The sequence below is a fragment of the Carettochelys insculpta genome, chromosome 10 (assembly GCF_033958435.1).
Source record: "Carettochelys insculpta isolate YL-2023 chromosome 10, ASM3395843v1, whole genome shotgun sequence".
Lineage (NCBI taxonomy): Eukaryota > Metazoa > Chordata > Testudines > Carettochelyidae > Carettochelys > Carettochelys insculpta.
Genome location: NC_134146.1, coordinates 42,664,729 through 42,691,295, shown reverse-complemented (window position 1 = coordinate 42,691,295; position 26,567 = coordinate 42,664,729). Strand labels below are relative to the sequence as shown.

The 26,567-nt window shown below is 41.5% G+C and overlaps 1 protein-coding gene across 1 annotated transcript in view; it reads left to right on the top strand.

The window, feature by feature from the left end:
- GNB4 (G protein subunit beta 4) overlaps nt 1–26,567 on the top strand; it is a 62,198-nt gene that overhangs the window by 29,634 nt on the left and 5,997 nt on the right. Inside the window, exons 2-8 of the mRNA XM_075003648.1 lie at nt 2,125–2,224; nt 16,172–16,210; nt 17,103–17,209; nt 19,125–19,188; nt 19,425–19,587; nt 19,928–19,994; nt 20,112–20,313. Coding sequence (XP_074859749.1) covers nt 2,168–2,224; nt 16,172–16,210; nt 17,103–17,209; nt 19,125–19,188; nt 19,425–19,587; nt 19,928–19,994; nt 20,112–20,313 — 699 coding nt within the window. The 5' untranslated portion in view covers nt 2,125–2,167. The remainder of the gene's footprint in view (nt 1–2,124; nt 2,225–16,171; nt 16,211–17,102; nt 17,210–19,124; nt 19,189–19,424; nt 19,588–19,927; nt 19,995–20,111; nt 20,314–26,567) is intronic.

The following is a 26,567-nucleotide window of genomic DNA, read 5'->3' as shown; positions in this document are numbered from 1 at the left end:
GTGGTCCTGACTGTGTGCAAGAGACTGGACTTGATGACTTCTGAATGTTGCTTCCAGTTTTTTTTAAATTTATTAGGATGGAAGCTTTCATGGTCTGGAACCCACTTTTGGATGCTTGGTTTTTGATTATATGGTTGTGGTCATGCATCCAACACTTATTTGCCCATGAAAGCTTACACCCAAATATATTTACTTAGTCTCTAAGGTGCCACAGGACTTTTTAGTCTTTTTTGGCAGAAACATGGCTACTCCTCAGAAATTCATAACTACAGTAGCTGCTTTAAATTTATCAAAAGGCACTTTAATGTCCTTACCTAAGAACAACCTGCAGCAATAAACTATTTGTAAATTACGTGGAGCCAGAACCTCTTAGTCTTAGCTTGTTCAGCACTGTGCTCCCTTTTTTTGCTGTCTTCATTGTTACTTACGTTACAACTTTCGTTGCTTGGGGTGTGAAAAAACACTCTACTGAACAACAAAAATTATGACAGAAAGCATCAGTGGGGACAGCGCATTTTCAGGGAGAGACAGACTTTTGTAAATGAAGCAGCCATGTGTGATTCATTTAGTTGGTTTTATTTTGTCTCCAGAAGACTTCTCTCTGAATGACAGAGTAGCTGCACCATGGACCTTACAGCAGTGTAGCTACAGTGGCACAGCTGTGCTTTTTGTAAGGTGCACAGTGTTAGGTTATAACTCCATTGTTATCCCTAGATCCCCTCACCCCCCCCAATTTGTAGCTCAAGTTAAGCAGAACCCTAAGCTCCTGCTAGCTGGTTGGGGGGTGTGGGTGTGCAGTCTGAGAAGGGGGAAGCTTGAAACTCAGGTAACTCAGTGGGCATGTAGTGGCTCAAGTTCCAATTCATCAGCAGCTAATGTCATCCTTCAGTGCTGCTAATGAAATCACTCTGCTTTTTGAGTTGTTGCTCTCTGTCAGTCTTGCTACAGTGAAGACAAGCTCTTCAAGGCCATGTGAAATGCCCAGTGTTTCACAGAACAGGCGTGTCATCAGGTGACATTGAAGGACATGATAGCTAAAATCCACATTGGATGAAGTGTCCATGCAGCAAATATGGGGTGAGGGATGAGGGATGACAACTAGATTTATCAGACTTTTTTGCAGCAGAACTTTCTTGTATTTATGGCTGACTTTTAGGTTTGAGTGCAATAAATCAGTGAATGTTGCTGTATTTTTTGTTTTTAAATGCAGTGTTTATAGTAATCATGTGTAGCTGTAATTTTAAACAGGAAAAGATATTGGCCATTTCTTCACAGTAAGAATTAGAAGTTCCAGATCTAGGTGCTTTTAGATAAGATACGTGCATGGTAAGTTTCCTTAATTGGCCATGTCTTTGTCTTTAATATATGGAACCATCTAAATGTGTGCCATTCCATGGTAATAGTACTCTTTCCTAGTGCTTCACAAACTTAAACAGCATTTTGCTGTCAGCAGATCTGTGCTCATTTTATCTGTGCAGAGGGGGGTGGTTTCTCTGTGGGCAGGTTAAATTGAGACTTGAGTCAGCAATTGTGGTGTCACTGGCTAGGATTGGGTAGAGAAATTATTTGGGAAAAACAAACAAAATAATACAAGCTAAATATTAAAAGGTGCTTGTTACTTGTATTTGAATTCATCATATGTTTAGATTTCATCTTCTTCAGGGCAGGACTATTTCATGCACTATGGTTGTACAATGCTTAGCGCAAAGAGATCGTGATAAAAGCCCATCACAGTAGAAATAGCTTTGCTGATGAAAGGAGACACATTAAGTGACTTCAGCAAGAACATCCAGTTTCAGTGGAAAATCAGATATCTAAACTTGTGATACTGACTCCTCATTCTGTGCATTGACAATTAGGCACCTCTCACCTCTAATAAAAATGTGTTCCTATGAATTTGTCTTGCACTGACTTCTGCATTATAGTAATGTTTAGTGTAAAAAATAGGGTCTGGTGCAGAGTTAGAACTGCAAAATATCTTAGTATCTAGTAGCGGGAAGCTCCCTCAGACAAACCAGTTAGGAAGAATAGTTAACTTATATACAGTGCGTGGTTGGAAATGGAGAAAATAGTCCAGACATAGGAATTTAATCTCTCTCCCTCTTTTCCCCCCCTCATTGGCAGGTTTTCTTTGCACTGTAACTGAGAAAGAAACAGCTTCAAGACGATGAGTGAACTGGAACAGTTACGGCAAGAAGCAGAGCAACTGCGGAATCAAATCAGAGTAAGAATTATTATTTCCAGGCTCTTAATTATCGTGGAAGAAAAACCTGGGGAACAGAAAGGAGGAAAAAAAATGAAGTACATATAGCAATGATGTATAAATCATGCAACACTTACCTTTTCGATTAAGTCAGTAAAAGGTTCAAAAAGCGTCCAACTCCATTTGTAACTTTCTTATGTGTAGTATTGTAATGCGTGATACACTGAATCACCTAGTATTTGAGTCCTGTAGTAAGAAGTTACGTTGCTTCCACTACCCAGAAACAATAAGAACAAGTTAAGGACACTGATAATGAATATTTAACTTTTTTGGGCCTGTGTTGGTCTTTCTACTAATATTGTTCCTGACTGTTACATAAAATGCCTGAGCACTGACTTAGAGGAAAATATGTAGGGTTAGGAACCATACTTACTCTAGTTTTCTTCTTTCTGTTGAAATTATTTTTCAAATGTGCATCTTTAGCTTTTTTTCTGCTTTGTTTAATGCAAATTATTCACCAATAACTTCTTTATTGCATGACACCTAGTCATCTATCAAGAAGCCATTGATGCATACGTCTGAAATTCACTGACTTTTCAGTGAACAATATGTCTTACCTGTGTTTTCATTCAAAGCGTGCAACATCTGCAGACTAGATCTACGCTTTATTTGCAGACATGCAATAAAACTGACCATGACTGAAACTTCAGTTTATATTCTGATTGTGTGTAATGATTTTCATCCTGTGATAGTCTGCCACTTACTTAGTGTTTTCGATATTGAACTACTGATGAAGATATTGACCACGTACTGTGTGTTTGCCATGCATTAATATGAGGCTTGTCTTAGCACATTTATGGCTTTTTCCGACACTAGTTGATCAAGGTTATTCGGGGAGTAGTTCTGTTTCACATGTCTTAACTTTCCACTATGTATTCTGAAGTAAGGTGGAGGCCAGTTGATGTCAGGAAAGTAACATCACTAAGGACTTTCCCTAGCTGACCTCAGCAATGTGGTTAAGTTTAGTCAGTATTTTAACTTAATCTTACATTAGCACTCCAGTGTACTAGGTGCTGCACAAATGTTGATGTAAATATGTTAAAATTTCTTTCCCAAATGACGTGTTGAAATTATCTTCCACATTGCAGTTAGTCTGGATGTAGTCAGTCTCATAGGAGATAGCATTGAGAGAGGTTTGAGACTGATGTTTGTGTAGAATACCTGCAGAGCAGTTACTTAGCTAGTGAAACAGGTAGGCCTCTAAGAAATATCCTTCCAAGAATGTCCTGTGGATCCTGGACTGGATAAAATGGATTTAGTAACTGCCTTTGTTTGGCCCCACATGTGTGATTGGAGCCATGCAGTCTCTGCATATATGACAAACAGTGCTGAAGTCCTTACGGCTCTATATTGGCATTGGTGTTTGCTTACGTGGATCAAATTGCAGTATGGGGTGGCGAGGAATGCTTATAAAATGAGTCAGAGTACATAAAGAAAAAAAACCCTAAATCAGTATTACTGTAGCCTGCTGCATGTCCGAATTTGAAAATGAACATCTCATCACTGATTAGTTGGGCTTTTGTGAGCAAGACTGGCTGATTAGGCCAGTTTAAGCTTTGAGCGGTCTGTGGCACACATGAACACAAGATGCCATTATGGGTTACTTCATTAATTGCAGAGATTCTGCTGTTTCAAGGTTTACGTGACTGGAGCTTCTGTTTTGCTTCTGCAGTTCTCCTCCCCTTGTAGCCTGTGGCTTTAGTATGGTGGAGACTGAACCAGGTTGAATGATTGTGAGCAAGATCTTCTCGAAACTCGCAGTCGCTGTTGAAATGCCTCAAGGATAGCTGAGGGAGTCCTTGAAATATTTCTTCTGGCCAAGTTAGAAGCTTATAACATGGTCAGATTGTGTAATGTGACCTAAATTGGTCAGTATTAACAAAAATGATTAGGTAGACTAGTATTTTACTTAGGTTGAGGGATCAGTCTTGCATGCTTGTTAAATCCATGCAGGTTTTTCTTTCTAATCTCTTGCTCTGACTTGGGCTTGGGAGAATAGGATACAGTAGTTCTTATTTTGATGTATTGCTGACAGTAAACATACTAGCTGCATCTACATGGCCTCTTCCTTTTGGAAGGGGCATGCAAATGTGGCTGATTGGAAATGCCAGTGAGGTGTAGATTTAAATATCTTAAGCCTCATTTGCATATTCTTGTGTGATCTGACTTACAGAAGAGCCATTTCTGGAAGCCAGAGCAGCCATGTTGGTGGGATTCTTTCAAAAGGAGCCCCCTCCCCTTCGAAAGCACCCTTCGTAATTTTTCGCATGCACCTTCCGAAAGGGATGGGCTGTGTAGACACAGCTACTATGTCCTAATTTTAAATGACCCTTTTTTCATTGCTCTCGTTTTTGTATTTCTGTTAAGAGAATAGCAAATACACATTTTCATTATTTTTCTGTCTTCTCCAAACTAACCAGAATTTAGGCCTATATTTAATTGGGATAGCCATTTAGTGTTTCAAACATGAGGCTGTTACATATTTACAGGCTCTCTTTTTATTATGGAAAATGGTAAACCTTTTCCTCAAGACAGGTTCATAGGCTGAACGGGGCTATTATAAAACCTTTTTTCTGTATGTAGCTATAACTTGGGCTTCTTGAGCATCACATTTATTTTACATATTAATATTCTAGGTATGTGAATAGTTGTGGAACTTTTTTCTCTACTAATATAGTCTTCTGTAATTGAATTAATGCCAGTCACTAAAGCTAGAACAAGAGGGCTAAGCAGTATAATTTAGAAATCTGTTTTTTCTCAAATTCTTACTTTACAAAACAAAGCCTAGCCAAAATGTCAGTCCTCGCTACTTGATTAATAGATGTGGAGGAGAAAAGATGAATCAAATAATAAAATGTACAAGAAGCAAGAAAGGAGTGATAAAAAATAAAGCAGTCCCTCAAATACCTTGTTTTGAATTTCCTCACAATGTCAAATATTTTAACCTAGAATAACTTCTACTGTGAAATAGCAGGTAGGTTAATGTACTTGTGGCAGAATTTGAGTTTTAGGACAAAATTGTGATGAGACCTGTTTCATCCCTTTAAAGAGTAGATCATATGTTAGCGATGTAATGAAAGTTGTCTTGGAAAATTTCTAAGTGTTCCAACTATTAGGAAATGTTCTGGGCACTGCACTTCAAGAAAGATGTGGAGAAATTGGAGAAGGTCCAGAGAAGAGCAACAAGAGTGCTTAAAAGTCTAGAGAACATGAGCTATTAGGAAGAACTGGGCTTGTTTAGCTTAGAAAAGAGAAGACTTAGTAGGGACATGATGATGGTTTTCAAGTACCTAAAAGAGGGTTACAAGGAGGAGGGAGAAAAATTGTTCTCCTTGGCATCTGAGGATAAGACAAGGAGCAATGGGCTTAAACTGCAGCAAGGGAGATTTAGGTTGGACATTAGGAAAAACTTCCTACCTGTCAGGGTGGTAAAACACTGGATTTAAACTACCTAGGAGGTTGCGGAATCTCCATCACTGGAAATATTTAAGAGCAGGTTAGATACACGTCAATTAGGGACGGTCTAAACAGTGCATGGTCCTGCTGTGAGAGCAGGGAACTGGAGTCGATGACCTCTCATGGTCCCTTCCAGTACTAGTGTTCTATGATTCTTGATACTATTCCAAATCTTCTTCTCTTTGGTAGCTGCTGGCTGTCTTGGTTACTTTTCAACTCTTTTTATGTTTTTAGCATGTCTGAGAGTCTTTGGCTATGTCTACACTCACCAAAAACTTTGAAATTGCCATGCAAATGGCCTTTTCGAAGTTTACTAATGAAACGCTGAAATACATATTCAGCGCCTCATTAGCATGCGGGTGGCCATGGCACTTCGAAATTGACGCAGCTCGCCGCCGCGTGGCTCGTCCAGACGGGGCTCCTTTTCGAAAGCACCCCTGCTACTTCGAAGTCCCCTTATTCCCATCTGCTCATAGGAATAAAGAGACTTCGAAGTAGGCGGGGTCCTTTAGAAAAGGAGTCCTGTCTGGACGAGCCGGGTCAATTTCAAAGTGCCGCAGCCGCCTGCATGCTAATGAGGCACTGAATATGTATTTCAGCACTTCATTAGTAAACTTCGAAATGGCCATTTATTTGTATGGCCATTTTGAAACTTTTGGATAGTGTAGACACGGCCTTTAAAATGTTATACAGTATTATAAATCAGTAGATTAAAGATGCTTAAAATAAGTTGCCGTACATGAGATTCAGCCCCTTGATGTTAAATCTGTGATGGGATATGATGCTAATTGTGGCCTTTGGGGCAGTAATGAAATTTAAATATTTGTGTCAGGGTTTCAAAAGCTAATAATCAAGCCCTGGTAAATAGCAGAAATAAGCTTGCCTGTCCCTGTGTGTATGCATCATGATGATATAGGATCGTATAATTAGACAAGCTTTTTCACAAGATGTTGTTTAGTACATAAGACTGTGTGTGCTCTGGTAATCTAAGCTTTTTTGTGGTGAAGGCACCTGTTGTCTGCTGTATGTCTGCCTCATCTGTTTGTAGATATTTGGAGGGTGTATAGTGAATAAGCCAGAGGGGTTGGAGGAACAGAACGGACTGTCTTACAATTATGGCAGTTGAGTGGAGTAGCTTCTCAGTGATCACTGTGTACTGAATGAGACCAGCGTCCCTTTGGGCAAAAAAGGTATGTGATTGTGTCTTTAGGGATTAAATTATATAATAGGTACACCTCAGGGACAGACAACCTTAGTTGTGACACTTCCTAACTTTTGAGTAGGTTATTTTGAAATTAACTTTTAATAGCTTTTATATGGAATGCCTAAACTTTTAAAAATGGCTTTTTTTTGTTTTGTTTTTGTTGTGGTTACATGGAATCATATTGACATTCTCTGAGATCATCAGCAGGATTTGAACCTTCAGATGGATAGCACAGGTTGCTGCTGCTTGTACTAACAAAGTACCAAATAGCAATATATGGTGAACTCTTTCATATCTGCTGCCCTGGGACCAGGAGGTTGCTGGATATTCAGATACACAGGATAGTAGAGAGGTATACCTAGCAGTGCATAACAGTAAGAAAAATAAGATATGTTAAGAAACAACAAAATTATGCAGAGTAGTTCATTTACCAACAGTAATATTGTACACTGTAGACTTTATTTGCTGTACCTCTGTTACTACTTGTATTAATTTTCACTATACTGTACTTCTGGAAAAGTAACTAAAATTTACTTATGATTAAAATGCTGGTTATTTGAGAGTTCTAGATCATAGAATGCCAGATATGAAAGAGCTGACTATGTTTACATAAGAGGATGTTGACTTGGGAATCATGAGTTCCATTGCAAGTTCTGCTGGGTGTGTTCTGTAATGGTCACAGTCCTTTTTGCCATGTTCTCCAGAAGCCAGATGCCTTCTGCTCCTGTCTAGACCCACCTCTTTGTGACCCAGACTCCTCTTCCCATCGGGATGTAAAATATTAAATGGTTAAAAGGTTAACTTGTTAGTCGTGACTTACTTGACTTAAATCCTTGTACACCAAGGAGAGCATAGGTCATCTACAAGTCTCCTACATTCCAGTAGTTGAGGCAGTTTTGTCTAGCATTGTGACCTTTCCTTCCATGGTTTTATGTTGGTGTGGGAGGAGGATGACATAGTCAGCAAAATCAATGTCCTCTAGCTGTTGAAGTGTCAACTGAATGCCCCATTGATGGCTATCTGTTCTGCTCATAATACAGTCCATTGTGATCAAGAACAGGAATGGTGACAATAGAACCCTTGTCGCACTCCTGAGAGTATGCTGAAGGATTCTGTAAAGACACCATAGTGGACAGTTTGGCAAGTTAAGGGTTCGTATGCTAAATGCATCAGGTTAATAACTTTGGATAAGATACCACTGTGTTGCAGCAGTTTCCACAAAGTGTTTCTGTCAGTGCTGATGAAGGCTTTTGCAAAGTCTGTGAATATTATGTGCATGGGACGGTGGGGAGGTTCCACGGAAGTGACTGTTCTGTAATTGCTTAGAGTTATTTGGTTAGTACAAGATTGCTCACTTTGGAAGCTGACCTGTTCTTCCCTGAGCTATCAATTTCTATCTTCATTCTCTCTAAGAGAATCCTATTGGACACTTTTCCTGGAATAGACAGTAATGTGGTGCTCCTCCAGTTCTTTCTTTCCTTCAAGTTGCCTTTTTTGGAATTTGTTTCCAGTCTTGTTGGATCTCCTCTAATTTTTGACAAATAAATTGTACATCATGTTGACTGGTATTTCATTACCTGTCTTGATTGCTTCTGTGTGGATGTTGTCTGGACCAGGTGCTTTTCTGCTTTTCAGATGGGCAGTGGCTTTTCTGATTTTCTCCTTTTGTAGGTCTGCTGCTGTTTAGTTTGCACAGGTATATTTGCAGGTGGAGGTTCCATGTGGGCAGGACAGTTCAGTAGCTCTTCAAAGTGTCCCTTCCATCTACTGAGCTGCTCACTTGGGTTTGTTAGCACATGCCTCTCCTTATCCTGTACTTGCTGACCCACTGTATCCTGTGACCCAGCTACCTTCCGAGTGATGTCATCCAGCTCTTTCAAGTTTATCCATCTTTCAGCTTGTTTGGCTTGTTGTGCAAGGTTTTCCACAAAGTTCTTGTCCTGTGTTACAACCTTTTTAACTTCCCTGCTGGCTTCTAAATACAGTCTCTGATCCTCTGCCTTGGCAGCTCTTGTTTTGGTGTTGATTGCTGCTTTTCTGTCCTTTTTGTTCCTTTGCTTTTCTCAGAGTTTTTGCTGGATCCATTCTTTGTGATGCCGTGTCCTCTTTTTAGTGTTTTGTTGCAGGTCTCTTTCCAGGCTGTTTTGGTATATTCCCCAGTTTGTTCCACGGGAGCATCTTACAGGAAAAGATTTGTCAGAAATTCGTATGTTGGACAGCTCCATTTGGAAACTGGCTCTTGTCTCTAGCTCCTTCAGCTGCTCCATGTTGAATCTCAGTCCCGGCTTGGTCATTTTTATGGTGTATCGTTTGAGTTTCATCTTGATCAGATAGTGGTCTGAACCTATATCTGCTCCTGTCCAGTTTGGGTGACCCTTCCAGGAGCTGCAGCACCTGCTGGCATAGCTCTCTGGGACATTGAGACACACAAGCCACCTTACCCTGACAAGGAAAGGACCATAAAGTGGAAGTCTTAGTCTTACCATTTGTTTATTGCATTTAGCATAGTGATAATTTCATGACATTGTAATACTGAATGTTAAAAATGCCATAACAATACATGGAAGGTGTGAGAAAGGAGCAGTGGAGCTTGCAGCACTCTAGAATTTTGGAGTATTCGTGGATCAACACGTTTCTGACTGAGATGGCACTGCTAGGGGGTAGCCTACCAGTTCTCTCCCCCTTCTCGGCTCTGCTTCTCTTGCAGCAGTTGGTCTGCCTTGCAAACAACTGGATGTTCTGGGAACACTTGCTTTCCTGGCAGCAATCTGCTGAACTGGCACTGCTAGGCAGTACCTAGTAACTGAGAGAGTGAGGGGTGGGATTGGAGTAAAGTGTGCAGTTCCTAGCTACATACATGCCACTGATTTCCTATTCCCCCTGTATTCTGCCTCTGAGGAAGAACAATAAGGAAAGTGCTAGATTGTGAACTTGTGAACAATTAAATGGTTAATTTTAATGCTAATTTAATTGGGTACTTTTAAAAAACACAGTTTACATTCCTGCTTCCCAGTCCCTTCACATTGCCAATACCAGTCTCTCTTTTAGTGCTTCCTGTCCGATTTCTGGACCGTTGCCCATGTATTTTTCATACTGTTCACCCCACTCTCCCCTGGTGACTGTGCTCAGACATCTCCAATCTGTCAGTTTTCCCCCACTCTCACCCCCACCAAGAGTCTATTTCTAGGCATTGTCTTCCCTGGTACCTTTTGTTGGTTGTGTGTGTGTGTAGGGGGAACCATCAGATTTCATACTTGTGCCAAAAAAAAGGAGGCTTTAGAACTTAATGAAATGATTGTAAGAATTCATTTGACATGGGCAGAACATAAATTGAATTTTTCTTTAACATTATTCTCAAACAGCTGGACCTTGTTGGCTGAAATTAAATAATTAAATAAAATTTAGCCTGGGGCAGACTGGAAGTATTTCACCTGAACTCTTAAAGTTCAGCAAAGATATAAGCAATGGGAAAATGGTCTTAAAGTTGTCTGACATGTCCCATTATAACTGTAGGTGGTATTGTCAACCTTTGCTATTATATCAGTATTAAATTTAAAAAAAAAAAAAAAAAGCTCTGGCTTCGCTGAAAGATCACACCCAAAATGAAATCAGTGTTGGACCTTTTCAGCTGTTGCTAAACAATTTAATTGCTCAGCTTCAATATCCAGTGCATTTCTTCTTGGAAAAGAAAGGATTCCTGAACACTGGAGGATTTGTTGCTTTGGTATTTTAAGCTGTCTCTGATTCAAGATGTCAACATTTTTTAAGTATTTCTGCAGTTCAGAGGTGACATAAGCAGCTTTTGAGCTTTTTTTTTTTTTTAAATTAAAATAAAACTATTAAGGGCAGCTAGTATCAGTTACCTCGCTTTGTTTTTGAAGTGGGGGATCAAAATTTATAAATTGCATTCTAAGAACATTATTAAAGGTGAAAAGAACTCAGAAGCTAGAAAATACCAGAATTAAGGTTGTCTTCTATATAGGTGCCGATTGAGTCTCTGATTACACTACCACTTACTTTTGTTTCTCCCGAATTGAGTCCACCGTGTCCTGGAGATGAATCAGGATTGTGTAGGGAAAGCAACTGTCTGTATTATGCTTACTTTATTCACTGTGGAAGCTGGAGAGTGTCTAGTGAATAATGCAGGGGACTGCAGGAGAAGAGGGAGTTCTGAATGTATTTGCATGCTGGACTGGAGAACTAGATTATATTCCTGCCTTTGCCTCAGTGTTCCTATCTAATTCAGGGATACTCACTTTAACCAGATTTTTCCCCAGTTGTGCTCATCTTTTTCTGGGCGCCTAAACTGGAGTCCCGGTGTCTGATTTCCAAATGTTCTGAGTGTTTATAGCTGCAACTGACGTCAATGGGAGCTATGCTTTAAACATATAATTCCAAGTTCTCTGAATGAGCTGATCCTATGCCTCTCAAGTTGGGAACCCCAAAAACATAGCCACTTTGACTATAATCTCTGTCTCAGCTCCCCATATTAATGGGGTAATACCCTCTCACTTGGTTTAGCGTTCGTAAAAATAAATTGATTATAATGTGTGCCAAAGGAAAAGCCCACAAGGAAATTGATTATGCCTTCAGGTCAAGGTTTGAGTAGTCTATAGTAAATAAGACCATGGGACCAGGTATCAAACAATGAGAAGAGAACAAAATATTGACTAGCTTGTTCATTTGTTGTGCACTGAATGAGGCAGAGTGCTGTGGAAAAAGTAGCAAGAGATCATATAATTGAAGACTGTCATAATGAATATACACATGGAGACTTTGCTCTTTGAGGTGTGTGTGGTGTTACTGTAGTGGTATCAGGCAATTCTTACCAGCACAAACTATATCCACACAAAGGAATGCTTTGCTAATAAAGCTATTTATTCTGTGGCAAAGTGCTCCTGATTTGGATACAGCTTATACTGGTAAAACTATGCTTTTGCCAATATCTTATTCCAGGATCCCATTTCTCATGTAGATACACCCTTGGAGTGGGGAGATAGGAGTGCCCTCCTTTCAGGAGGGGCATGCTAATGAGGGAGTTTGAAAGATACCAATGAGGCACTTCCATGAATATGCAGTGCCTCATTAGCATAACGGTGGCCATGGTGAGTTGAAAGTGCTGCTTTCGAATGGCATGCCACCTGTGTAGCTGGGGGCCTTTTGAAATGACCCTCAGGACTTCGGAAGCCCCTTCTTCCCCTTTGTTTTGGGAGGAAGGGGCTTTCAAAGATTGGGGGGTTGTTTTGAAAGGCCCCTGGCTACATGCGCAGCGTGCCATTCAAAAGCATCACTTTTGAATTGCCATTGCTGCCATTATGCTAATGAGGCACTGCATATTCATGACAGCACCTCATTAGCATCTTTTGAACTCCCTCATTAACATGCCCCTTCTGAAAGGAGGGGGCTCTTGTAGACACACCCCAAATGAAATAAGTCTATATCAGCAGAAGGAACAATTTTGCTAGTATAACTTTGGGCACCAGATGCCTTACCAGCACAGCTGTTTCAGTCAGAGTTTAGTGAGGTGTGCTCCTTGACTGATATATCTGTGCTAGCCCGATGGCTTTTTCAGCATTTCCAGCATTGTCTCCTCCCCTTTTCGTGTCTTGCTCAACCCACATTATGGATCTTTACCCAAATACTGTATAATGGAAGGATTTAGGCCTGGTCTACGCTAGGAGAGTAGTATACATTTTGGAGACTTAGGTTAAATTTATAACAAATCAGCCCTTCACTGCAAGGTCATTCCATCAATTTTAAGGTTGCTTAAGATTGAATATTGTACTTCTACTTTTCAAAAGAAGGAACACCAAATACAACTTTGCAGGGTCGACCTTAGTGTAGTGTAGATTGGGTGAGCAAACTTTTTATGTCATGCCTCCCCGCCCCCCGCTCCATTCTGAGGGAGGGTGACCAGAAAGGACATGGGTGAGTGTGCACGCAGGCCGGGGTTTTGGGCACTGGGCAAGTGTCAGCTCCTCCTGGGGGTGCGGAAGTGCTATGGTGCTGGCTGGCTGCGGTGCCGTGGGTGGGAGCGCGAGCACTGCACTAAGTCACCCCTCAGCCAGCCTGGCCTCCACCACTGGGAACCAGCCACCTCAGTCTGGTAGCAGGGCAGGCATTGCAGATGTGTGCGTGCGCCTCCTGTCCCTGATTTGGCTCAGCACAATTGGCTCCCCTCGTGCTGCCCCCCCTTCCCCCTCTGCAGCTTTTGTTGCGTTGCCAGCCCACCAGTTTGTGCACCTGTGGTGTAGATGGAGGGCTATTAAATGTTGACATTCTTGGCCTCCTGATGTCTGTCCCACAGTACCCCAAGCTTCCAGTAAGTAATCTGGAATCTTGGCACGGCAGAGCAGTTTTTCATAATGATGGGCCTTGTGTCCACACTAAATTAGCCTTCATTCCTGATTCATTTTTCTTACTCTAAGCAGACTGATGTCTCTCTTTCCCAATCTAGATAAAGCAGAAGGAGTATTAAGTTACTCTGATAGCACAAGCTGCTGTGCCATGCCTGGAACACCCATGTGTCTTCCCCAGGCTGCTAAGGGAGTGAAGGCAATTTTAATTGTTGTAGCAGAGTGGTGGGAGAAGGGGCATGTGGTGCCCCAAATAGCTGCAGGCAGGAAAGCTAGGGTTGGAAGGCGGGGGTGGGCTCCGACCACATGCTGCCTGAGAGAGAAAAGAACAGCCCAAGAAGCTACTCTCCCTTCCCAGCCTTTCCTGGGCTCCTGGGGAAAGGACAAATTTCATGATTACAGCCAACAGGGTGTGTGGGGAGAGCAGTCTTAAGACCACATGGTTACCCAGAGCTCCTCTACCATCCCTGGTGCATCTCCACACCCCATCTCCTGGGAGGCTGGGGAAAGAAAAGCTTTTAGAGTCTCAGTCAACAGGTTGTTGGGGGGCGGGGTAGTTGACCATGTAATGACAACGCAAAAATTACTGCTTAGTCCCCCCATTCCTGCCAATCTGGCTGCAGCATGCACAGCTGCAGAAACTGCTTTTGTAATCGCAGGCTTGAAAAGATGGCTCTGGCCCTCCCCTTTACTGAGACCTCCTCTGAAACCCCCCACTCATGCATCTGACAAAGCAGGTCTTTGCTCATGAAAACTTATGCTCCAAAATATCTGTTAGTCTATAAAGTGCCACAGGATCTCTTGTTGTTTTTGAAGATGCAGACTAACTTGGCCACCTCTCTGATACTGTGTAAAAATCGATGCGTAGAGAACTGTCAAAAGGCCAAACTTGTCCTTGCAGGGAATACATGCCTACTTTCTTTTAGAGAGGTTCATTCATAAGATTACTTTGTGTGCTGTTAAGCTTATCTACCGTAAATGTATCTCCCTAATGTCCGACCTTCACTTTTGGTTTGTTGCAATGTGTTCAACAGCAGTTACTGCCAGAAATGCTCATTCCCCCACACCCCATCCAGCTGTGAGTCTGGCACAGATCTGCAGGAGAAAACAAATGCAGAAAGATATGTTTATGGAGCACATGGAAGCCACACATAGGGAGAGGGGGAACAGTTAAATGTGTGGAGGAGAACCATTCTTGAAGAAAGAAGGTAGCAGAGAGAGCGTGACTTGGAGACTGAGAGATGTTGCAGTTGATGAGGCGGCAGACGGAACTCCTGCATTCCCTCATAGTGGAACACAGAGCCCCCCTGCAGCTCACGAAAGCACTACATGCCCTCCTCACCATGTTCCCTAACCTCCCTTCCTTGGCATCCTGTAATGCGTGGGAGAGGGGATGAGTCAAGAGCATCCAGGGAGAGTTCTGGTAGCAGGTGAACAATCCTTCACGTGATAACAAGATGCCCTGGCTTATGCATTCCAGAAGCCCCTGTCTTGACCTCCTTTAATGTCCCCTGAATGAAAAAGATTAAGATCAAAAAAGCAGTCTGTTATTGCTTGTGTTGAGGTATGTGGGGGAAGGTAGCTTACAAGTTTTACAGGCAAGCACACATCATTCAGGGGAGCAACAGATGTGGCTTTCATGTTGCTGTCTGGTCATTCATAAAGCTGTTTTTTTTAAAGCCTCTCTGATTAGCAGTGCTCCTTGCTGTGCTCTCTCTATTGCCTGGGTGTCTGACTAGTCATAATTACTGGCCAGATGATCTGCCTGTACTCTCCAGCCTGGCATGAAATTTTCCCCCTTCGTTTCACGTAAATTCTGAAGCACAACTGAGGCAGAAAGCTCATGAACCTGGCTTTTAAACAGCCAAATGCACATTCTACCACCATTCTGCACTTGCTCATCCCGTAGCTGAACTGCTTTTTACTGCAGTCCAGGCTGCCTGTGCATGGCTTCTTGAGCCAAGTAAGCAAGGGGTAAGCTGGGTCACCTAGAATCTATATTGACATCTCCATGTCTCCAATGGTAATTTTCTGGTCTGGGAAGAAAGTTCCCTTCTGCAGCTTTCTAAACAAACCAGAGTTCCTAAAGATGCACATCATGCACCCTTTTGTCCATTCCACATTGATGTTGATGAAACAATTCTTGTGATCCACCAGCACTTGCAACACCATGGAGAAGTTTGTATGATTTATGTACTATGTGGCAAGGTGGTCTGGTGCCCGGATGGGGATGTGCATTCCATCTATTGTCTCGCCACACTTAGGGACCCTCATCACAGCAGAACAGTCCACTATGTCATGTACATTGCCCAGAGTCACAGCCTTTCATAGCAGAAGGGTATTGTTTACCTTGGCTACTTGGATGACAGCAGTCCCCTCTGCAGATTTGCCCACTGACCAGTAGCTGTGTGGCATTGCAAGCTTCCACAGAAGTTGAACCTGGCAAATTTAATGGGGATACATAGACTGTCAACTTTTTGTACAAACATGAACGTGCACCCTCGACTTTACAAAATCAGGTGCTAGAAAATCAACCTTAACACATTCAACCTAATTTCCTAATGTAGACATACCCTGTCTTTTGACGCGTGCACAGCAGCATCAAAAGAAGAGGCTTTCCAGGAAGATCACAGAGGTTGACTTGGAACTTGTCTTGAAATAAATTCTATGTAAGCAAGCATACTTGCTTTCTTCTGTTGCAATACGTAAGATTTTTTTCAGACACTGTGACTTGAACAATGAACATAAGGATTCTTGCATACTTTTTTTTAAATTAAGCTGTGCTTTCAAATGAAGATTTTTGAAAAAGCCTTGCTGTGAAATAAGTTTTCTGTAGTTAGCTTTTTCACACTGTTACTGCATTCCAGGTTGATATTGTTTTTCTTTTTTCAGGATGCCAGGAAAGCATGTAGCGATACAACTCTTGCTCAGGTATATCTTTTAAAAAAAAATTGGGACATAGCCTTTAAGAGACAATAAATTTTTGTGTTTTGTAGCATGCCTAGTATGGTGATTGAAAGAGATGAAGTGCAGAAGTCCAGAATGTTTGCTCAGTACAACATTTTCAAATGTGAAATTGTACCAGTAATTACAGAGTGGGGAAAAAAAAAAGGCGAGGTCTTCACGGGCATTTTATGCAGGCATTATTTGCAGCCAGTTAAAAAGCTCTTAAAGCCATGAGGACACCTACATATTACAGCGATAGATACTTTTGGAATGCTGTGAATGGGTTACTTATATAATTAAATATGCATATTTTCCTTAATTCACTTTTTTAAACATTTAATGAAACTATATGGCATGACTATGTGGCTTTGAATTGCTTACTTGTCACTATGTGCAAAGTGTCAATTTTTGTTTGAAAATTGAACTTTTTCATTTACAGTCCAGGTGAGGGCTTTCATGTAGCAGTTGTCAGACTTCTGAAAAATTACCCTAGAATAAATAATAAATGACCATTTTCTTCTGGAGCTATTATTTTGAGGATGTGAATTGTCAATTTCCAGAAAGTTGTAAAGTAAAAATAAAGTTCACATCTGATACATACAGAAGCTCCATTTACAGAATGCCTGAAAAAATCTGAAGCATTTATAATAGTGATTGTTGTTAAGTGCGCTGTCATGGGTATCCTGATTTCTTGCCAAATCTTTTGGCTGGTTGCTCTATCGCATCATAGTGCACTGTTTCTGTGTCAACAACAGTTGTATGACCAAATTCTAGTTGTGCAAAATATTTATGTTCTTGGCAGTTTGTGTTGTACATGTTTATGAACATCTCTGAGATCAAAATAATTGTTTGGTTTGTGTTTTTTGTTTTTGCTTAGATCACCACAAGTCTGGACTCAGTGGGTCGAATCCAAATGCGAACAAGACGTACGCTGAGAGGTCACTTGGCTAAAATTTATGCTATGCACTGGGGATCTGATTCAAGGTTTGTACAAGTGATTCTTGAACTTTGAGACAGAGGGACACTTTTTAGCTCTTAAAATTGTATGCTTTACTGGAGAGCTAAGTGGTGAGGTAATATCTTTTGTTGGATTATTTTCTGTTGGTGAGAGGGACAGGCTTCTGAGCTTACTCATAGTTCTTCACATCTGGGAAAGGTACTTAGAGGGCTTGTCTTCATGTACAAAGCTACAGAACTGCACCATTGTAGCACTTCCGTGAGGATGCTGCTATTCTACTGGGAAAGCTTTTCCCATCTGCGTATCTGTGAGAGGTGTTACTGTGATGATGGGAGAAGCTTTTCTGTCAACAGTGCTGTCTATACCAGGATTAGGTCAATGTAGTTTTACCAGTGTACATTTGCAGTGTAGCTCTGGTGAAAGTATTACAGCTAAATACAAAGTAGAACAGATTGTTAAGCATAAGGAATTGTCAAATTGTAAGAGACTGCAGGAAAGTTGGCAAATAACACATCTGCAGTGCAGGATAAAGGAGAGTTATTCAATTACAGATGGTTGTAATGAGCCATAAATCCAAAGTCCTGAGTTTCTCAGTTACAAGAAGATCCAGACATCTTGGAGACCACACTGTGGATGTCTATACTCTCAGTTAAAACTGCACAGTTAGTCTGTGCCAGCTGGATTGGGCTAAGTGACTGTTTAATTGCTCTCTAGACATGCTTGAGTCCAAAAGTCTACACTGCATTTAACAGACCCTTATCGTGAGCCACTTGGCATGGGTCAGCTAATTGCAGTTTAGACATACCCTTCAGGGCCATAGAGCATAGAAAATTTTGAGAATTTTTTTTGTACTTCAGAGTGCCTGTTTTAAACCAGTTATAATCTAACAGAAATAATGAGGGAAATAATTCCATTGTAAGGATATATGCTTCACTTTTACTTTCCACAAGCATTTTGAGTCTGAGATGATCTGTAACAGATCTTGAAATCTGAAAGCCTTGTGTATGATGTCACTTAACTTTAGAGCTCTTTGTATTGCATTTTGCTTCAAGCTATGAAAGGTCATATAGCTTGAAATGGTTGATTTTAGTGCAAATTTATTTTGTGTCAATAGAGCACTGTGAGGACATAAAACAATATTTTCAGTGAATTAAAAGGTGTTGTGTATATCACAAAAACAAATATAGTTTGCCATGTTCTGGTGCATTTAATTGAGTATAGTGCTGATTATTAATGTAAGAAGTCATCAGAGAAATGGCAGTCCAATGAAGATTTAAATACATAATGTTAGATTGATTCATTGGATGTTTTTATCAAAAACTCTTCAAAATCCTGTCTACTGCCTAAAGATATGTTTAAAGGAAGAAAACAGATATAATTTCTGCCTTAGACTGGACTCAATGACCTCTGGTAGTCCCCTGAAGTTGTAGTATGCTATGATTAGTTCTGTTAGGATAGAAGTGTGATGTTGGAAGGCTTCCTGAGTACAAAATAACTCCTAAAAGTGTTTTTGACCAACCAGTGGCCATCTCAACATATTTTAGAGGCTAATTGTACCTGGTGATACTGTCTTTCTGCCTCGTGTAGACCTGGAGCACGTACACTGCATTTATGGTACTGAAACACCTGACTCTGAAGGATACAAACCAGCATTAGGAAGAGGTTATAAAATTTGTAAACACTGTGCACAGTTTTGAATATCTGTTATTCTAGCTTGTTTTAACTGTGTTTGTCCATGGATTTTGGTAAGATTTTTCAGCATGTATTGGGTTATTCTTTGCTACTACTTAACATTTGGCCTTAAAACGTTTAAAAATAGACAAAAGGAGAAAATTAAAAGGCTTTTCTGAATTATTTGACATTCATGCATGAGTCTCTTGAAATTAAGCCTGAGGCAAGAAGTTAATATGTTAATATTTCTGTTTTTGTGGTTATCTTTAGGCTACTAGTCAGCGCTTCCCAAGATGGAAAACTAATTATTTGGGATAGTTATACAACAAATAAGGTAGAGTTGTTTATAATCCATATTGATAATCTGTACACAGGTGATACTTTTATTTTAGTTCCTTCTTTTTCTTACACTATTTTAGTTGAATTGGCACTATAATTTTTTCCTGTTTAAATTTTAACTAACTTGCTTTCATTTTTATTTTTTTTAATGGTCAGCTTTTTATTTCAAGTGCATTTTTGCTTGGATAATACTGAAGTGGTATAGTTCTGATATGAAGTGTCTCTCTGTAGATGCATGCTATTCCTTTAAGATCTTCCTGGGTGATGACCTGTGCATATGCTCCTTCTGGCAACTATGTCGCTTGTGGTGGATTGGACAACATCTGTTCCATATATAACTTGAAAACCAGAGAGGGCAATGTGAGAGTGAGCAGAGAGCTACCAGGGCATACAGGTAAGCTGCACTTTACTTGCTCAAAGACAGACAATACCAGCCCTGCACTCTTCACAACATGCCCTAAAATGAAAACAAGTGCTAACAGTTTGCAGAATGAAATATAGTTTCATCTTGATTTTGATCACTTTTAAGAATAACTTTACATATGATTGACTGACTGTTTTACAGCTAAATTCTGTGTCCATTTAGTTCTTCAGAATCCAAAGTCACTGGAGTACATATCGCTCTTTTTGCTTAGCTGTCTACTAGTGATACCTCATTGGCAGAACTAAATGAATGTAGAAATTTACTGCATCAGTGGGGTATGAAATTGACATCTACCATTATTCTATTCTAGGGTACTTGTCCTGCTGTCGTTTTCTAGATGATAACCAAATTGTTACAAGTTCAGGGGACACCACGTGGTGAGTTGTAGAAGTGGGAGATGATTGGTGGGGTTTTTGGTTTTTCAGAGTTTTGATTGTTTTTAAGCTAAACTTGCAGAGACATCATATTGCTGAAAACATCTGTTTTATCTGCAGCGCTCTTTGGGATATTGAAACTGGCCAACAGACCACGACCTTCACTGGACATACCGGAGATGTGATGAGTTTATCCCTAAGTCCAGACATGAGAACTTTTGTTTCTGGTGCCTGTGATGCCTCCTCCAAGCTTTGGGATATTCGAGATGGAATGTGCAGACAGTCTTTCACAGGGCATGTGTCTGATATTAATGCAGTTTGTGTAAGTGAGCATTTCTGTTTACAAATGGAGAGTGAGGATACCATGAATAGCTGTAAGCTTTCAGTTTTTAATCTAGTTTTCAAAGCATGATGGAGATTTGTTCTGTCTCTGGTTTGGCCACTTAAAAGTAATTTATTTTTCTGGATCATGAGCTCTTGATAACCTGAGACTGAGCACTAGTGATCTAGTTCATTACTATTAATTATACCAATCCTCTGTGACAGGGTTAAGTGATCTTGGAACAATTGAAACTGTCTGTTTTAGTCTTAGGTTGTTTTAACTGTTCATCTTTGTGTACTAGACCACATTTTTCTTTGTATTACTTACCTGTTTATCTTTGTGTGATTGGATATGTCCCTTTACACTAGATAAGTGTGTGTTTTGTTCACCAGTGCTAAAGATTTTTTCTTAGCAGTATCCATAGAGACAGCCACTCCCTCGTGTTCTGAGCTGCGTATAAAGTGGCAGAGCTGCCCCACCCTTCATTCACTTCCTTATTACAGTTGTTCAGAGCATGCTGTTAGTGTTTTTCCTTCTGCACGTGAGCTGCTAGTCGTTCTCATTTTTAGCTCTCTTGGATCCCTTTTACTTCTTCATTACCTGCTGGTTAGACTGTCAATGGACTTTGAGCTTTGCCTGATAATAGTGTGGACAGGAGTAGAGGTGCTCTGTATCCGTGTCCCCCTGCTCCAGGTGTCAAAGCTGGTGTCTGGGAGTAATCTTCACTCACTGTTTTGTGCTTGGATAAGGTCATGTCAAGAACATGTGTCCAGTTGGTCTGGACTCCATAATGAAAACTAGGATGCAAAAAGATGTGCATCTGAGGTGTAGTCTTATGGATGCTTTCCTTTGCCCAGCATTGGAACCACCTGTGTAGTTAGAGGAAGTTCATCAATCATTCAATCTGTGAGCGTTCCCCAGTTTTACCTGTGGACAGAGAGATCCCCTTTACCAGTGCTCAAAAGATAACTGCTTGAAGTGCCCTCAGCCTTTGAAGCAGAAGAGAGGACAACTTGCATGTCAGAGTACTCAATACAGGATTCCTCAACCTAGCCTAGCCACTTTGGTGTCAAAGGTAATTGCTGGACTCCTTGCTTCCCGCCTCCTCATTCTAGGAGTCTCGGAGCAGAATTCTCAACTTCAGTGCATATTCCAGGACTGGTGAGGGTAGCTGCTTCCTTGGCACAAACAGTGGAGTTACTGCCTCTGCTTACAGCGAACCAAAGACGTATTTCAGCACCTGCTGGCCTGGAGGCCTACACTGCTGCAAAGGATTTTCTGAGCCCCCTACTACCCTCAATTGATCATTTATACTGACAGCACATTGACAGGCCTGTTGTACGTGGTGCATGTTTTGGATTTCACACTGGGGTCTGTTGTGGCGCCAGCAGCTTCTGGGTGCTGCTTCTGTTGATCCCAATGCTGGCTCTGAGGCCAGTACTAACAGCACATCATCTGGATTGCTTGGAAGCCCCAGGATGACTGCTGGTACTGCTCTCTTGTTGTAGATCACTTTCCCATCTCTGATGGTGACTGCTGGCTTTTGGGATACTCATACTCTCCTCAGTCTGAAGTGGGTTCTGATGTCTCACTCTTTAGGGAAACCAGGGATTGCTTCCGTTCTCATAGGAGTCATCCTGACAGGTAGATCAATTGAATGGGAGAGCCTAGTCTAGGAATAATTGACCTCCAGTTCCTTATCACCCCCCATCCTTGGCCATACTGGGTACAGTGGAGGACGCCTGTAGATCTAGATGCATCTAGATATTTGGGTATGTCTACACCACTCCAGAAATTAATCTGGCAGGGATTGATCCACCAGGTGTTGACTTTTATTGCATCTTCAATGACGCGATAAATTGAGCTCCAAGCTTACACCCATCAACGTCAGTGCTCCAGCAAAACTAGAAAAGTAGCCAGCATTGATTGGAAATCAGCCACGTGGAAGACACTGCAGATGACCTAACTGAAGTAGAGGTAAGTGTAGACAGTGCCTGTGACCACTGCTGTACAAAAGAGAAGGGAAATGTCCCTGACCAATTCTGACATACCATCAAAATTCAGTACCAGGCAACCACTACTCTATGGAAATGTATGCCTAAGGGGAGAAATATCGCCACATAAAACTGACAGGCTTCTTGATGCTGGTCTTCAGGTGCTTTGGACAGTCCTCCTTTGGAAGCTAAGATCAGCCTCAAGAAGTTTTGACCTTCCTCTTCTCCAAAAGAGGCTCTCAGAAGGCCTCTCTGGTACCTGATGATTAAATCTACCATGAGATCCTGAAAAAGATGTTTACAGCTTTTTGGGATAAAGATAGTGTTTGTACAGGATAAAGCCCCTGCATGTGGAATTTCCTAACTTTCAGAGCATTACACCAGTAGGGTTTCAGAATGTCTTATCAAACTGACCAAACGGGTAATTTAGCTTAGCTCATGAATGGCCTTTCAAGCTTGGTTATTCCAAGATCTCTGTTTCATGTAAGGAGAGTGCCATCTTTAGATTTATTCTTTATCTGCCAGAATAGGAAATCGTTTCTTTTTCTGTTTTGAAGATGGACTAAAGTCCTAGGTCCATCAAAGATTTGTCCTTCTCTAGGTCAAGAATCGTTGCTATACTGTATCAGTCCATACTATTGATTCCTAAGGTCACTTTTCAAACTGAAGCACAAGGGAAGGGAAATGATGCTGTGTGGGCAAAACAACCGTGGTTCTTAGACTTGAGCAAGTTGTGTGTCAGGGAACCTCTTCCCTTGCATTTAGTCAAGGACCTGATCGTGCAGAATCACAGGCAGTTGTTGAATCCTGAACTCTGTTTCTACACATCACAGCCTGTTTCCATAGTGGCATAACACTGTTGGGTAGCAGTCCAGAGTTTCCTGCTTCATAGAGTGTGATCATCACGAGGGATGTCTATCTTATAAATTCTTCCACTTACATTGTCTGGGTGGCTAGCCGGAGTGTGTGTCCTTTGTAATTTATGGATAAAATAATTTTGGACTATTTGTTGTTCGTTAGAGTCAGATTTGGTGGTCAGCTCAATTAAAGTATACCTGTCCCCATTTTCATTATGTGACCCTCTTATTATAGACAGAACTTTATTCTCCAGCCATACGGTCTTAAAAGGTCTGGAAAGAATTTTTTTTTCACCTTTTAGAGACTTGACTCAGCAGTGGGATTTGAACTTTATCAGCCCTTTATCGCCCCTTGAACTATTAGCTTCTTGATTGTTACGCCTTTCAGGGATGATGGCTTTTCTAATAGCTGTCACCTCAGTAGGAATTGTTGGGGAGCTGCATGTACTGCTGATGGATTCTCCATGTACCTTTTTTATTTTATTTTTAATGAAACAAAGTACAAATGAAGTTATACTTCAAACTGATTTTTCACCTTGACCAATTTGTCTGTTGGTCTTCTTTCCAAAGCCCACATGCTCGTAAAAATGAACAGCAGTTCCATACTTAGGATGTTTGCTGATCACTGGCTTTTTAGCTAGGTGGAACAAAACACTTGCGAATCTATTTTCAGCTATTCATCTCCCATGCAGAACAAATGAATTGGTGTCCTTTAACAATGTAATGATTATGCAAGTGTATCACCAGTTGCATGTTCATGTGCTGCATTATCAAGGACGTATAGCATCTCCTGAACAATGCTCTCTCTATTCAGCTAAAGAACACAACTTCTGCATTATTTGTGGGAAGTGCTGATATTTTGAATGTCTGTGGAGTGATATTGTAGTCTTTGGTCCACATCTTTGCTAGTTATTATGTGATTACTGCTACATCGAGAAGACACACATACAGGGAAGGCAGTTCTGCAGTCCCTCTTCTGATAAGACTCCTAGTCCCAATTCTGTTGAAAATGTCTTAGGACTCTCCTTGCATAAGGGGCTTACGCAACTGCTGGAAAACCAGTTATTCCTTGCAGCTGCTCTTTTTTGACGTGTTGCGTATGATCTTTACATTACCCATCCTTCTTCCCCAGTTAATTGGACTCTGTTATCCAAGATGTTGTTTGCACTTGAAATTATACCATGGCACAGCTACACCACTACTTCAGGTATAGACATTACCTATGCCTGTGGAAAGGGTTGCTCATCAGCACAGGTGATCCATTTCTGAGAGGCAGTAGGTAGGCTAGGTATTGTCTGCACAGGGGTTAGGTTGCCTTAACTACGCTGCTTAGGGTTTTACACTTTTTCACATCAATAAGTGTTGTAACTAAGTTAATCTTGCTTTTTGGTGTACACCAGACGAAAGAAGATGCAATGTGAAGGTACTGAAGATAGGCTGGGTGGTTCTACCCCTCCTATTCCCTCTGCTTAGGGCAGGGGTGAGCAAACTTTGTACATTGGTCCCCAGTTTTCATCCCTGCAATTAGCAGGGCCCTCCCTGCCCCCATCCTGTCCAGAAACGAGCAGCAGTGTCCTGGCAGTGACATACCATGCTACCTTGGGGGTGCAGGGCATAATGGGAGGAGGCAGTGGGAGGTGGGTGTGATCATGCTGCCCCTCGCTTATGAAATTGCACACCCCTGACTTTGCACACCCCTGCTTTAAGGTGACATGGGACTCCTTATTTTGGCAGATGCTGACTAACATGACTACACACTGAGACTAATAAAAGGATTTTTTTCCCCCCTAAAAAGTGGTTCTTGGACTTCCCAGCTTTTAGGGTGCACTTAGTTATCACTGTTCAAGGTTTTTCTCTGCAACTGTGAGGTCTAAAAGTGTACTTGGGGAAAAAATGTTGAGGATCTCATGAAATCACTTGACCCTAGAAGCTGGGCCTGTCACATATCATGAGATGTGCAATAAAATCAGGAGAGCTGGCAATGCCAGCCTAAAGTTAATGCATGCTAGCCAGGGCCTTAACTTTGTATATTCCCCTTTGTAATTAATCAATCTTAGTGCAGCACTTTGGACATAATGAAGTTCTAGGTTGTGGTTACCACTGTTTGTATAGCCTTTTTTCACAGAAGACCTACGCTTGAGGGCCATTGGCTCGGTGCAAGGATAGAAAATTAAAAACCCAGGATGGGGAATTAGGTGCTGGAGCTAGGGATGCGAGGGGGTGCTGTAGCACCCCTGGCTTGAAATGATTTTCATTATGTCCAGAGTTTCCTGTTTGGCTCAAAAGCTCTGAGCACCACCACTATAAAAATTGTTCCAGCCCTCCTAGGATTGGGGCAGCAAATGAAGTTCTAATGGTAGCCTCCAGATTTTTTTTTTTAAAACAGATTTGGCTCCCAAGTTTACCAGTTGCCATGTCTCATTTCAGACTTGTGAACAGCCCAGAGAACATTGCAAGTCAGCAGGTACCATGGGCCCTACCCTGCTGTTTGCAATGTTTAGAAGCTTCCACTCTGGAAAAACAAACTGAGTTGCGGGGCACCCCAGTGATTTTTTTTTTTTTTTTTGTTTAAATAAAAAGGACCAGCCCTGTGTCTACAGAAATAGAAAACGGCTGTGCTGGGAAGACTTGTGACTGGACCCAGTGCAATTACTGCTTTGCATGCTGAGTCTCTGGCCCCTGCCCCTTTAAGAAGCCCAGGGACTTGACTGTTGGAAGCCAAGCTGTTTTGTGCAAGTCTGGCTACTGGGAAGCCTTGGGAATCACTGGCTACTATCATCCTTTCTGCCCGTTTCCTCCCCAGCTCCAATGGCAGGGGAGGAGCAGGCAGCCTGCCGGAGAAGCTTGCTCCTTTGCAAAGGCTGCAGAGAAGAGAGCAGCAGCCTCAGACAGATATCTTAGAAAGAGAGAGATGAGAGGTTTCCAGGGAAAACAGTCCTTGGCTCTGCATTTATAAACACCGCAGCAGCCGGCAAGGTAGAGAAACAGAGCAGCACATTCCTCCTCCAGCAGTTGATCCAGAGGATATTTAGTTTTGTATTTCTCTCCCTCACCAAACAGTTATTTTCTTTCCAAATTCCCCCCCTCCCCCTTACTTTATGGATTGGAAGATTTGAAAATGTTTTTGAGACTTACTTTCTCTAAAATGTGTGTGCACACACACGTGTGTGTGCGTGTGCTGGCTTTGCATGCCAGCAGAGTCTCCTGGGATTGATGTGTCCAAAGAGGTAAGTGGGGGTGGTGGGTAGGCTGATCAAGCTGTGCCACTCACTTTGTGGACCTCTGGCTTGAGGCACACAGGATTCCAGAATGTAGGTGCAGCCATCCATGTGGGTATTGCTAGTTCGCAAGCCTAGTGTAAGGGACATATGCAACACATCTCAAAACAAGTTAGAAAAAGGTA